This window comes from Mustelus asterias, chromosome 2 (assembly GCF_964213995.1).
Source record: "Mustelus asterias chromosome 2, sMusAst1.hap1.1, whole genome shotgun sequence".
Taxonomy (NCBI): Eukaryota; Metazoa; Chordata; class Chondrichthyes; order Carcharhiniformes; family Triakidae; genus Mustelus; species Mustelus asterias.
The window spans coordinates 96,562,683-96,578,259 of NC_135802.1; the positions used below are offsets into that span (position 1 = coordinate 96,562,683).

General features: G+C 40.2%; 1 protein-coding gene across 4 annotated transcripts in view; it reads left to right on the plus strand.

Moving 5' to 3' along the window:
* Positions 1-3,303, plus strand: part of LOC144509870 (protein PALS2-like) — a 136,090-nt gene extending 132,787 nt beyond the window's left edge. For all 4 annotated transcript variants that reach the window (XM_078238808.1, XM_078238827.1, XM_078238798.1 and 1 more), the window contains one exon: positions 63-3,303. In XM_078238808.1, the coding sequence (XP_078094934.1) occupies positions 63-239 (177 nt within the window). In that variant the 3' untranslated portion in view covers positions 240-3,303. The remainder of the gene's footprint in view (positions 1-62) is intronic.
* The last annotated feature ends 12,274 nt before the right edge of the window (positions 3,304-15,577 follow it).

The window sequence follows — 15,577 nt, forward strand, 5'->3', positions numbered from 1 at the left end:
AACATGTCAACATGTCAATTATTCATTTTCCATGCATTAATTTTCTATTCATTTATCTACAGGATACAGACTTGAAAAAGACAGTTGATGAAAGTGCTCGAATCCAACGAGCGTACAGCCACTACTTTGATTTGACTATTGTCAATGATAACTTGGACAAAGCTTTTCAGAAGTTACAGACTGCAATAGAGAAGCTCTTTATAGAGCCACAGTGGGTCCCAGTTAATTGGGTATACTAGTAATTTGAAGATTAAACCATATTTTGGCATGTGAATAAGTAAAATAATTGAATAACAATGTCAAATTTGGCAGAACAGATGCAGAAGCAGGAAAGCTCTGTTATATCTCATGCCTTTATATTCTTTGTAGGTTCTGTTTATAGTATACTATTTTGGCTTTTTATATAAATAACTGAAGGGAAAGTGTTCTTATAAATGTAATTTATTTTAATTTTTCTAACTTTTTACAAATGGTCTTTGTATCCATACATATCAAGTGAAGGAAAACAAGTTGCAAGAAAAACCTTTTTTCCATTTTCTTTTCATTTTTGCCTTCAATTACCTAGTTTAAAGACACACATTCAAGTTCTAAGCATTTTGATGCAAAGTGAAGTTTCTTTTTTCATATTCCAAAGTGGTAACTTGTTAACTAAGCCTCCACTGTACACTTCAACTGAAGTTTTGCATCAGGATGATGTATAATGTATTGTTTCTATAATAGATACAGAGTAATAGAACATGGTCTTCAGGAGTTTAGCATGACTATACTACATTGTTGAAAGGGTTAGCATAAAGCTTCAGTCTATTCCTAAAGTGTATAGTGCCATTACACATTTGACAATGTATAAACTTGATATCTCTGGCTCCATCCAACCAACCTGTAATTTTATTTTTTACATTCCAGCTTTGCACTACATCTTTCTGCTTTAAGTTGGGTTTGGGTATCTCCTGCAGGGAGAGTAATTGAAATGGACATCCTCAAGTATACCATGTTATATGGCTGGTTATATTTTCTATGATAGGGATGTATCATTCACTTTATCCCTACTTTGTCAACAACAACTTAATTTACATAGCACGTTTAATGTAGTAAAAGGCCCCAAGTTGTTTTATAAGCACCTCTTATGCTAGTTATGAAATGCACTCAGAGATTTGTTTTAAAAGTGTATGCAGTAATCACCAAGTCAGGAAATACCTTCCTCAGTGGCTGAAACAGCTCTCTGAGTCATCTGCTGAATTTTGTCAGGGGGCAATCTTCACTGTGAGTCATTGATTGGGGTGCACCATAGCTGCAGTCTGGGTTCCCTCCAAGGCCCCCTGTGCCAATTTCCTGAGCAAAAGCCTAGGCCAGGCTAGGAGGAGAGTGACCGCTAACATTTCCACAGTTATGTTAAAGCTACTCAGTAAAAATTCATAGAAAGAAATCATAGAAACCCTACAGTGCAGAAGGAGGCCATTCGGCCCATCGAGTCTGCACCGACCACAATCCCACCCAGGCCCTACCCCCACATATTTACCCGCTAATCCCTCTAACCTACGCATCTCAGGGGCAATTTTAACCTGGCCAATCAACCTAACCCGCACATCTTTGGACTGTGGGAGGAAACCGGAGCACCCGGAGGAAACCCACGCAAACACGAGGAGAATGTGCAAACTCCACACAGACAGTGACCCGAGCCGGGAATCGAACCCGGGACCCTGGAGCTGTGAAGCAGCAGTGCTAACCACTGTGCTACCGTGTTAATAAATGTTAATTGATGTTAATAAAATTATTAACATCAATCCCAGCTGAGCTCCTAGCATATCTTTAATTTCTCAATTTTCCTTGGATCTATGATGGGTAACGTGATTGAAAATGATGACGCCTGGTTGTTTGCCTGGATGGAAGTCAAAATCATGTGAGATTTGAAGCCAGGCCTTTATTCATTCCCACAGTGTACACTGAGCTTCTTTATTACTATAATCATTTTCACAATTATGATCCAGAATTTCCTCACATGTAACATATAATACAGTGGCCATTTGTGCCCATGCAGCACTAAAATTAAAACCAGTACTTGCCCACTGTACTAGTTATTTAAATTACCCTGCCCCAATGCCTGATACTGTATATCACAAAAATAGAATTTTTAGAGCCTGTCCTAGCTGCTCTCACCAATCTATTCTTCCATTTAATTCATTAGTTTCTGTCACAGTTCCCAGCTCCCTGTAGGATTATAAACTGGGCTTTGGGGCTGGATCCCACTTGCAAGATCTTCTGGTTGCGCTGAAGTCAAACCCCTCACCCCTAGCACAGCAGGCGAGCTATGCAAAAGCCTGTAGACTTTGGCGGAGCTGGAGATCCTGCTGGTTGCATATGGCACGCTGCAAGAGCCGTGGGAAAACCCACCGGGGTGGGTAGGGGGGCAGAAAATCTTGGCCCTAGTCTCCACTCTGCTTCACATGTGGTGTGACTTTGAGGTCTTTAATGTTGCAGCAAGGCTGGAGTTGCTATTTTATTACTAATAATGGTATTGCATTTTTGACGATGTATAAACTTCTCCATAGAGTAAGGTTTCTGAGTTAATTTAGAAAAGAATTCTAGCTATCCAGTCAGGACTGGCCAACAACTACCTCTTATGGTGCCCAGTCTTTAAATAATTTTGGTTTATTTTTAGTGAAATTTGGACTTCTGAAATGGAATGGAATGATAGACTGTAACTTTATCTGTTCTCCATCAACTCTGCTCTTTTTGGCTGACTCCACTCAACTGAAGACTGTATACAAGAACTTGCATCCCTATAATCAATTTAATAAGGTTATTCGACCGTCTTTGGGCTCCACTGATTGCCCTTAATATTTATAGTTGTATTACACTTCTTTTGCCAGACTGTTCCTGTTGATTTTTTTAAAAAAAGGTTTTGCAACTGCAGATTTGTTGTAACATGAACCTTTTGTACATTCTCTGTTGCTACTAGAACTGTTATGTAACTTATTGCCCATTGCTAGATCTTTAAATATTTGACCTGAAACATGGAAACAAGTGAAAGGAGGAAATGGAAAGCTTTCACTCTTCCTATAAAGTTTACACAGAGAAATATTTTAGTATTTCAAGAATTCCAGTATTTGTATTTTGTTTGTTTAGTTGTGGTGATATTAAGCATATTTTGAATGTGTGATTGAGATAAGGATGTTCATTTTAGCTGCAGTTCCTTTAAAATATGTTGTCAATGAATTGTGCTGGTAATTATGTTATGGATGAGTTTGTTCTGTGTTGAGGCATATTTGCTAATCTATCTTTTTAAATTGTAAAGTTGTTCTTTTTATATTTTATCTGAAGTGTTGTTTTCTGTCTGAGTGTTTGTATGTTTTTCTCGTTCTCCATCTTGCCCCTTCCCCACTTCCTCATAGGTATTGTTTAGATGAGAATGCAGGATTCTTTGTTTATATGCATTCACCACATTTCTTTCCCCTTAACACTAAAAGAAAAGCTTGTGAATTAAGTTAGGATGACTTATGTCTTCTGCTGCAGGGAGAGTAAAAAACGGCAAATAAATTGCAATTGTTAACATATGTGCAGTTAACATTGAGGTTCATGAAATTTACATTCAGTAGTCTTGTACATTTAGTGGAAAGATTATTTTGGGCTGAATGCTTGTAAGAATGTGAATGAAGGTGAAGGCTTGGGCACAAACAAACAGTTACTTCATGTGTGTTAACTAATAATCTGATTTGCAAGTACTAAAATAACATGGGGTAGGTACAAATTATTTTGGAGAAGGAAGGAGTTAAATTGTGGTTGTTTGAGTGAATCAAGATCCTACAAAGTAATTTCAGCAGATTGGGAGGTAATGCTTAACACTGATCTTTAGACTATTTGCAGTGTGACGCACTGATCAGACAAATAGTAAGAAAAAGGAAAGATGATGCAAGAGGGAAGGATTCTTATTTCTGGGCTATTGGGACCAGTTCTGGAAAATATTATCTTGTACAGGATGGACAAGTTTATTCTGAGCAGGATTTTGTCCTTCATTGGGTGAGTAGCCATTGTTATGAGCGAAGATTTAAACTAATGATGGTGGAGAACAGACAAGTTGAGATATATAGAAAAGATGAAAGAAAAACAAGAAATTTATCAAGAACAAGTCGGGACAAGGATCAAAATGAGAGACACTGATGGGCTTACTATGTGTGTGCATGTGCGCGCGTGTGCGTGAAAGCACAGAGGAGATGGTGTAAAATGTAATATTTAGTTTCAGGTAATAAATCAAAAGAATGGTAGTCATAGAGATGTACAACATCTGGAGAAACATTGGATTGCCCAACAGGAGAGCATTGGTGATGTTACTGAACTAGACAAAGCTCACCATGGCATTTGTAGATTTTGAATTCAGTTTAATAAGAAATAAAAGCCTGGTATCAGTAAAAATGACCACGAAGCTGTTAAAATCAACTGTTTCACTTCTATCCTTTTAGTGAAGGAAATCTTCCATTCTTGCCACCTCTGGCACATCTTGACGTCAATCCCAATATAGTTGACGTAAATATTCTCTGCAGAACCAGAAGAAAGACACACAAGGAGAAGTAGTGTTGTGATCCAATTAGGGACTGTTAACCTCTAAAGAAAAATCCAAATACCCAATTATTTGAGCAATAAAACTATGCCACAAAATGTCATGTTTTTAAAGAAAACAAACTTTATTGGAACAAAATGGAATAAAATAAACACCATAGCTAATACAGGCAAATGCCATGCACTTAGATTTACATCTTATATCTACCCCAACCCCCAAGAATTCTCTGGTACCTAAAGTACATCCTAAAGTCAGTTACTTCTGTGGGGGTCAACCAAACATAAGCTACAATCCTCTGGAAATTAATTCTCCTCACTTTGAGCTTTCCTCAGAAGAAAATGTTAATTTATTATCTCTTGCCTGTGGACCCTGCAATCCCTTGTTCTGGTTTCTTTTTTCAATATTTCCAAGCTAATGTGCTTGTTATTTTCTTTTGCCACAAGACTCTTTGAGGATTATTGTCAATTTTTCCAATAGCTTCAAACTAGGCAATGTTCCAACTTCTTTTCGCTCATGGAATCCAAACTGAACATAAGCCCTACCTGCATTCCATGCAGCAGATGAAGAAGTTAGCTTTTCTTTTGCTTACAGTGCAGATCTAACCAACTGCTGTTTACTTTGGCTGTCTTCTCTCAGTGAGCTGCAAACTGCACATACCAGGTCCAAGTTGCAGTTAAAACTAAAAACAAAAACATCACTTTGGACTGCCTTTCTGAAAATATTACAGATGTTGTGTCTCCAATTCTTTAACGAAGTAAGCTCATCAGCTACTTCATGATCTTACCCCTCAAACTGTTAACCGCTTAAGAGCCTCAACCGTTTATAGGTAATGAACTCCACGTTTATCAGTTTCTCAACCAGAAACCCCAATTTCCTGCAGTTAAAACATTAATTCCTTAAACTGAGAGTTATATTCTAAAACACTTGAACTATGAACTTGATGGTCATAACTATAGAATAACTTGAGGTTTGGAGACATGACAAAGGTAATTTTTGTTTTAGATAGTAAGAGGCATAAGATAAATCATACATTTATTGGATAAAGCATGTAAATTGCTGAAGAAGTTGGACAGGTAAAAATGAAAGCAGGAAAAACGAGTAGGCTTCAACAGTTCTGGAACCTAGGAAAAGATGAAAATAGCAGGTTGACCCTGATTTTGATGGGGCAGGTGGTGGGCTGTATTCTTCCTGAAATACTAGTAAACCAATCCCACATTGTTAGCACATGCTGTCAAAGACAAGGTTAAGGTCTGAAGTTAGTTTATTCAACGTTGAGGTCTGAGGGCTGCACAGCGAGAGCGTCAGGTACAGTCAAAGAAATTGGGTAAATAGGCAATGTAGGTGTTGGGGGAATGGCAATGAAAACAGTGACCATGATGATTAGTTTCAACATTAAAAAATTAAGAAATATGCAAAAATTAAGACACTTGGTTGGGAAAAGCTATTTTTAGTGAGCTGGAAAGGGAACCAATCCAGATAAAAGATTGGCAAATAAAACAGGCCAAAAACAATAGGCAACTTTCAAGCAACAATTAGTTAGACATTGACTGGTGTGTCTCCAAAAGGTGAAAAGACAGAAGATAAAGGATAGAAATATCATTGTATTTGGATCAGTTTTTAGGTGCTAAATTTGCATTCTGCATACCAATCACATGATAGAATGACCCACACTAGATGGTGTGAAGTTGAATACAGTAAATATCCATAGAGACTTGGGGGTTCAGGTGCATAGATCTTTAAAATGCAACAAGCAGATGCAGAAAATAATCAAGAGGCTAATGGAATGCTGGCCTTTAGATAACTGGAATATAAGAATGCAGAGGTTATGCTGCAACTATACTAAACCCTGGTTAGACTTCACTTGTACTGTGAACACATCTGGACATGACACCTTACAAAGGATATATTGGCCTTGGAGAGAGTGCAGTGTAGGTTTACAAGAATGGTACCTGGACTTCAGGGGTTAAGTTATGAGGAGAGATTATACAAATTAGGCCTGTTTTCTCTAGAATTTAGAAAGTTATGGGGTGATCTGATCGAAGATTTCAAGATACTAACAAGTCAAGACAGAGTAAGATAGATGAAGATAAACTATTTCCACTAGTTGGAGATTTTAGAACTAAGGGACATAGTCTAAAAATTAGGGCCAGACCATTCAGGAGAGATGCTAGGAAGCACTTCTACACGCAAAGGGTGGTAGAGGTTCGGAGTTCTCTTCCACAGTTGGCAGTAGCTCAGTTGCTATCTTTAAATATTTTAATAAAGGCCCTGCAATTGTGTTTGAACTATTTTGTCAAATTGGTGCCAGAGTGTTTGATTCACTCTCTCTTCATGCCCAGCACAAACCTGTCAAGAATATGAAAGAAAAAGGCTGAAACAACAACATGCTGCATATCACAATGACAGCCTTAAACTACTTGTTTGTAATCTTCCTCAGAAAAAAAAGCATGAAAAAAGACCATTCCTTTCTGAGAATCTTCCGTCTTCAACTCAATCTCAGTTAATTGAGAATTCCAGCAGAATATTTTTTGTACCTTGCTGTGATCAAATATCTTGGTTTGAATAATTGACCCTTGGTGCTGGATGGAAGCCTGCTGGTGAAACAGGGACAGGAGCAGACTGCTCTGCTCCTTGAATCTGTTCAGTCATTTATTTTGATTACAGTTTATCTGCACCTCAACTCTAGCTGTTGAATGTAGAATATTTCACCGTTTTGTGCAGGAGAGCGAGTTGAATAATATAGAAGCGTGGTTTGGGAGGGAAAACATTGTGTTGCTGGGGGTACACTTTGGGTCAGAACTCAGAACTGCTGTGCTTCTAGCGTTTGCAATTTTCCCAGTAATTTGGTTTTGAGGTAATATAGCAATAGTAGAGATGGAATAGCTATCACTGTTCATCCAAATATTTAAAAGATTCCCACTCAGGAATGTGGGAAGAGATCAATTGCTGGACAATTTGGCATGCAGAAATTCTACTTTAATTCACTTCTACCCCCTCCAGTGGTGATATGGAAACTTTGCCATCCACTACGTCAAGGACAAACAGGCACATGGGAACATAACCATCTGCAAGTTGCCTTGCAAATCACCAACCTAACTTGGAAATATATTGCTGTTCTTTCATCAGCACTTGGTCAAAATCCTGGAACTCCCTCCCTTATGGCACTGTGGGAAGACCTTCATCGCACAGTGTGCATCAGTTTTAAAAAGTGGCTTACTCATCACTTTCTCGAGGGAAATTGGGAATTAGTAATAAATAATGACCTTGTTGGCAATGCTCTCATTATATGAATGAATAAGACAATAACACAAAATCTTGTTGGACATCGGTTTTATGACAACAATTACAGTAAATTCTGGAGTCAAATTCCAAGGAAACTGCCAACAAATTTGTTTAAAGCACAGATTTATGACATTCCCACTCAAGTGCATCTCTAACCTCACAGATCCTCAAGTGCACTGTCTGTCAAAACTACAGATTCAAATGCCAAATGAAAATAGTAAAGCAGTAAATGTATGAATTTATTCACACCTTACAGTGGGCTGACCTTGCAAAAGGCTTTGCATTGAAAAGTGTTGGGAATTTGGTCCAGACAAACTCTGGAATGGTAGAATTCTTTGCTAAGGTGGATAGTGATGCAGTTGGCTCTGAGATCAGGGTCCTGAATCTCAATAAAGGTAACTATGATGGTATGAGGCATGAATTGGCCATGATGGACTGGGAAACATTACTGAAAGGAGAGACAGTGGACAGGCAATGGCAGGCATTTAAAGATAAAATAGGAAAACTCCAGAAGTTGTTCCTGTTTGACGCAAGAGTGGTAAGGGAATTGTGGCCAAACCATGGCATACAAGGGAAATTAGAGGTAGTATCAGATTCAAGGAAGAAGCATACAAATTGGCAAGAAAAAGCAATAGGCCTGAGGATTGGGAGCAGTTTAAAATTCAGCAAAGGAGGACCAAGGGATTGATTAAGAAGGGAAAAATAGAGCATGAAAGTAAGCTAGCAGGGTACATAAAAACTGACTGTAAAAGTTTCTGTAGATATATGAAGAGAGAAAGATTGACAAAATAGTCAGAAATGGGAGAATTCATAACGGGGAATAAGGAAATGGCTGAGGAATTAAGTTTGTACTTTGCTTCAGTCTTCTCAAAGAAAGACATGAATAATATGCCAGAAGTGCTGATAGTCTAAGTGAGTGGGCGAGGGTCTGGCAGATGGAGTGCAATGTTGGTAAATGTGAGTTCATCCATTTTGGTAGGAATAACAGCAAAATGGACTATTATTTAAATGGTAAAAAATTGCAGAGGGACCTGGGTGTCCTTGTGCAGGAATCTCAAGGAGTTGGTTTGCAGGTGCAGCAGGTAATTAAGAAGGCAAATGGAATTTTGTCCTTCATTGCTAGAGGGATGGAGTTTAAAACAGTGAGGTTATGTTGCAGCTGCATAAGGTAGTGAGGCTGCACCTGGAATACTGTGTACAGTTTTGGTCTCCTTACTTGAGAAAGGATACTGGAGGGGGTGCAGAGGAGATTCACTAGGTTGATTCCGGAGTTGAGAGGGTTGGCTTATGGGGAGAGACTGAGTAGATTGGGGCTATACTCATTGGAATTCAGAAGAATGAGGGGAGATCTTATAGAAACATATAAGATTATGAAGGGAATAAAGATAGAAGCAGGGAAGTTGTTTCCACTGAAAATAGAACGAGGGGGCATAGGCTCAAAATAAAGGGAAGCAGATTTAGGACTGAGTTGAGGAGGAACTTCTTCATACAGAGGGTTGTGAATCTGGAATTCCCTGCCCAGTGAAGCAGTTGAGGCTACCTCATTGAATGTTTTTAAGGCAAGGATAGATAAATTTTTGAACAGTAAAGGAATTAAGGGTTATGGTGAGCAGGCGAGTAAGTGGAGCTGAGTCCACGAAAAGATCAGCCATAATCTTATTGAATGACGGAGCAGGCTAGATGGCCTACTCCTGCTCCTAGTTCTTATGTTCTTAGAAACATGTTTTCGTGATGAACTGAAGGAAATCAGCATTAGTCGAGAAATGGTTTTGGGGAAATTAGGATTGAAGGTGGATAAATCTCGAGGCCCTGATAATCTTCATCCCAGAGTACTTCAGGAAGTGGCCCTGGAAATAGTAGATCCACTGGTGGTTATTTTCCAAAATTCTTTGGACTCTGGAATAGTTCCTACAGATTGGAGGGTAGCTAATGTAAGCCCACTATTCAAAAAGGGAGGTAGAGAGAAAACAAGAAACAATAGACCAGTGAGCCTAACATCGGTATTAGGGAAGTTGCTAGAGTCCATTATCAAAGATTTCATAACTTGGCATTTAGAAGGCAGTAAATCAGGTATAATCAGACAAAGTCAGCATAGAGTTACAAAAGGGAAATCACGCTTGACGAATCTATTGGAATTTTTTGAGGATGTAACTAGTAGAGTTGACCAAGGAGAACCAGTGGATGTGGTTTATTTAGACTTTTGGAAGGCTTTTGACAAGGTCTCAAAACAGACTATTAAGTAAAGTTAAAGCACATGGGATTGCAGGTAATGTCCTGAAATGGATAGAAAGCCAGTTGGCAGATAGGAAACAAAGAGTTGGCATAAATGGGTCTTTCTGATTGGCAGTCAGTGACTAGTGGGGTTCCGTAGGGATCTGTGCTAGGACCCCAACTGCTCACATTATATATTAATGATTTGGAAGAGGGAACTGAATGTATTATCTCCAAATTTGCAGATGATACAAAATTGGGTGGGAGGGTGAGCTGTGAAGAGGATGCAGAGATGCTTCAATGTGGTTTGGACAGGCTAAATGGGCATGTGCATGGCAGATGCAGTATAATATGGATAAATGTGAGGTTATCCACTTTGGTAGCAATAACAGGAAGACATTACTTGAATGGATGCAAAGTGAGAGGTGGATAATCAACGAGACCTTGGAGTCCTCGTACATCAGTCGCTGAAAGTAAGTGCGCAGGTACAGCAGGTTGTAAGGAAGGCAATGGTATGTTGGCCTTCATAATACCAGGATTTGAGTATTGGGATAGGAATGTTTTGTTACAATTGTGTAGGGCATTGGTGAGGCCACATCTGGAGTATTGTGTGCAGTTTTAGTGTCCTTATCTGAAGGAGGATGTCCTTGCTATAGAGGCAGAGCAGCAAAGGTTTACCAGGCTGATTCCTGGAATGGCAGGTCTGTCAAATGAGGAGAGATTAAGTCAGCTTGGATTATATTCACTGGAATTCGGAAGAGTGAGAGGGGATCTCATAGAAACTTATAAAATTCTAATAGGATTAGACAGGGTAGATTCAGAAAGAATGTTCCCAATGGTGGGGAGTCCAGAATTAGACATCATAGTTTGAGGATAATGGGTAAACATTTTAGGACTGAGGTGAGGAGAAACTTCTTCACCCAGAGAGTGATGAATTTGTGGAATGCACTATCACAGAATGTAGAGGCCAAAGGGTTCTCTGATTTCAAGAAGAAATTAGATATAGCTCTTGTAGTTAAAGGGATATGGGGGGAAGGGGGGATCAGGATATTGAATTTGATGATCAGCCATGATCAAAATGAATGATGAAGCAGGCTCAAAAATTCGAATGGGCTATTTCTGCTTCTAGTTTCAATGTTTCTAATCTTTCTCTGCTTAGCACGTTATCTTCAGATGTGTGAGATACAGTCCACCGTGTCATTAATGCGGTCAAACATGTTTTTTGTGCTGCTATGTGAAATGCAGGGGCATTGCAACAACCTTCATGACATTGGCTAGGAAACAGGCAGGTAAGCAGCCGAGCATTCATTGGACTCTTCAGGGTCATGGGGCCCCTTGGCTGCATCTATGATTACATCATCTGTCAGTTCCATTGTGTAGTGTATGGCCACATCCCTCTGTGTAGGTTTCCATGGTTGCCTCTGCTAGAATTTTGATGGTGGCCTCCCACCATCACGTCAGTGGGTTGGTTGACTTCCCCCTGCTCCTCCTCAATGTCTTGTACAGTCATTGATTGTTTAAATCCAATACAGTAGAAGCAGTTGGAAATTGTGGTTTCCATCACCATTTTTCATGCCTCCTTAATCATGATTAGTTGGATTGTACTTCTTTTTGTTGATGGCCTTGATAAACTGTGAGATAAGCTGCCAGCGGTAGTGGGTTTTCAGGTTCTTAATCACCCATGAACCAATGGCTGTAGCTTAGCCATAGTGTTGAGAGAAAAAACATCAGCTTGGCACTCTTGAGACCAGTTGTCTATAATGACAATCTTTTCTTTCCTGATGCATAAGGTGGAATTTTCCTGTCCCACCTGCCACGAGAATCGTGGCGGGGGCGGGACCATGCAAAGCTCCGTTGACCTCAGGTGGGATTTTTCAGTCTTGGGGTGAGCGTGGCCAGAAAATCCCACCCATTGTGTCAACTTTCCTGATCCACTCCTCCAAAATGCTGGAGGTCATTCAGATAGTTTTGTTAGTCTCGTACTGCATGGCTAGTGTCTTGACATTAGTGAAGCAACGTGGTTTCCTGACTTCCCTAGCTCTTGCACAGAGCCAGTACAGGTATGATGCGCCAAATGATTACCTTCTGCACTGTAAGCACTCTATAATTTAAAAGAAGCAGCAGCTTTTCTCGTTCCAGGCTTGTTAGCCAGAAAGACCCTTATTCATTTTGGAAAGAGCAGGAGGGGTGATTCTCCCAGCCCCGTGCTGTGTTTTTAGCGCAGCGGGCCGGGACAGTCTAACGGGGGCCGTTTCAGTGGCTCCCCGCTGGGCGCCACAGCCTCTGCATGTCTCCGGCAGCCGGATTTCCGGCGTCAGATTTGCGCATTTTGCTGCATAATTCATGCAAATATGAATACACATTCTATTTCAATCTCATTAGCGGGCCTGGGACTGAAATCTGCGGGCCCGCTGATCTCTTCCCGCCAGCAATGGTTCAGCAAGGTTTAGTATAGTTCCCCAATTGTGGGAAGCTGGTGGCCTGACCCCGCTGGAGGGAAGGGGGGTGGGGGGGGGGGGGCAATCAAGGCCCCTCAGAGGTCAGAGGATTGGGTGCTGGGGAGTGCCCCTGAGCATTGCTACCTTGATGTGGAGATGCCGGTGTTGGACTGGGGTAAGAGTTTTAACAACACCAGGTTAAAGTCCAACAGGTTTATTTGGTAGCAAATGCCATTAGCTTTCGGAGCGCTGCTCCTTCGTCAGATGGAGTGGAATTGCTAGTCAGATGGATTGCTACCTTGGCAGTGCCAGCCTGGTCCCCCTGGCACTGCCAAAGGAGCAAGATGCCAATGCCCAGGGAGCATCTTGGCACCTCCCACTGGGCATCAAGCAGTGCCAAGGGAGGTGGAGGCCTGATGGGACAGGGCCTACGGGGGCAATCAATGAGGATGGGGGAGGGGGTCCTGCTGCCACTCTGCATTTGAGCTGCCTGAGGGAGTGACTGACAGTGCGGCCGGGGAATTGGGGCTGCAGGGGACCATCAAGGCAGGCTGGGGGCCAGTGATCGGGCTATGGGGGAGGGCAGGGTGGGTCGCACAGCAGACGATGTGGGGGTCACCAGCAATCAGGAATCCAACAGTGCGGGACCACTGCACATGCACTAATCTTGGTGCATGCACAGTAGCCCGCTCAGCGCTATGCTGCCAGCCTCTCTGATGGGACTACGCCCTGCCCCCGATTCACACCGAGGCACTGCACTGAGTATTGGAGAATTATTTTGAAACTCACACTGAAAAACCAGCATGATTTACTCCAGTTTTTACATGAATCCAACACTCAGTATTCTTTTGGGAGAATCACCCTCCAGATGTTTTCTTTGAATGCACCATCATGTGAATGAGATCACTGATTGGGGAAAGAGACAAGAACTTTCCTACTGGAGGGTAAACAAAGATAGGCATATCAGTTAGTTTGGTCTGGGAAGGAAGACTTAATTATAATGAGTAAACACATTCACTTAAACTCAGACTCAGAAGCGGGACTAACAAAAGCTAATATGCTAATAGGGTGTGCCACCTGAGTTGGCTCAAGTTCCACTCGAGACTTGAATACCTTAATCATGGCTGAGACTTGTGTGTAGTACTAAGAGAATGCTATCCAGTCGGAGGTGCTGTCTTTCAAGTGAGGCTCTGTTAAGCTCCTTGGATGGTTACAATACTCCACAACATCAAACAACATCAGTGGTACTTCATTTTATCGTTTGTGTGACCTGCTGTGTGCAAAATGGCTGCCATATTTCCTACAGTACAATGATGACACTACTTCACTGGCTGACGTGCTTTGGAATGTCCTAAGATGTGAAAGACACTATAGAAATTGCAACCTTTGTATGATACATTTTTATTTTTCTTGTTCTTGAGAATTTTGGTAGTTTGTTAAGATTGGAGTCAATCAGTTAATCTGTTCCTGAATTTTGTATCAGTAAGATAAAGCAATTCTTATTTGGCCCTGCCTCAAAGATTAGAGGGCAATGGCAAAAGACATAGGGGTAGAGTTTCTATCTGCACACAATTGGCAATCCAAAGTTTTCACAAGCTCTTTTTGCTTATGTTTCTGCTGTCATTTGCATAATCACCAAACAAAATGTTCCCATGAATTTCTAATTAGGCAGCCTTTTAGAACTTGAACTTTTAGGATGTGACCTTTTTGGCATATTTAAAAGTGGTATTCTGGTGTGGTTTCATTAATACAGTTGAAAATTGATTTTTTCACAAAGCATTTTTAATATGTCAACTCCAGCCCTCATGTAACCTTATTTTAAAGTCACTGGAAATGACTAGGTTTGAAACAGAATTAGTTTCTGGTGTAGTCCTTTCTCGGTAAATTTCACCTAAAATAACTGTCAAAAGGCAAAAAAAACTTGTCAAAAGGCGTGCAAATAGGTGGAGTTAGAGGAAATTTGGAACAGTGATTAATTGAATCTGTCTGGCCAGTTTCATGGATGGGACCATCTTCCAGACTAGCTCAAAAGATTAGAGATTATTTGCATTTTTAACCAATCATTTGTTGTATTTTGCTGGATTTCAGGTGAATTGGAAGGGTGAAAAAGAGAGAGAGGACCGAGCAGAAACTACAGGCCACTATATCCAGTTCACATTGAAGGAGTTCCAACTGGTACTCTGCTAGGTTTGAATATAAATTAGATACTGGTAGTATTCTTAAGAAGTGCTGATGTAACCAAGCAATTACAGCAGATTCAAACAATTTAAATCATTAAAATTCTCAGAATACCACTTTGTGGTTCTTGCCATAACGAGTTGAGCTGTATTTTCTATTACACTAAATAAATAACTGCCGAAACATTTTTCTACTATACTCGATAAATGTTAGAATTTTGCTGTAAACAGAATAATTCCAACCGTCACTGAAAATCTATGTCCAGATAACAAGTGTTGAAATTATCCAGGAAAGACGAGAATGGCAGGAAATAGTGACACACGATGGTTTCCAATAGTAAAAACAGATGGCAATCTGTCAAGGACAAATGAATAAAATGATACACATTTGAAATATGAAAAATATTCCTCATAGACTGCTCTAAAATTTCCACTTGGGCTTAGTTTAGTTTCACAGCAATATTTATAAAATTAGAAAAACTTAGATGCAGTTATCTCTTGGGCCAAGCTTTACACATTTCCTGATCGATTCTAATTACAGAATACATAATTAAGTTCTTCTCCGCTCAGTACCTTGGTGGCTTGGAGACACCTCATAGTACCACATAGGGCTTTTCTTAAAGATGTCTTAGCGTGTTCCTTCTCAGCAAAATATTTCCCAGACTGAGGATATAAAACCACAAAGCAACATTGTTCCGTGGCTAATTTTCATATTAGGCTCGTGTGAATAAGTTGTTTTTGGAATAAATCCTGATTTTTGGGTCATAAATTAAATACTGATTTTAAGTTAAGAAAATGTTGGTGCTTTGTGTAAGAATCTTTTCCATTTGCTATCATACATGTTGCTCAAACCTACTCACTCATTTATAGCCCTGGAATCTGCTACGTATAATATTTTGAACTCAAACTGGCATTTT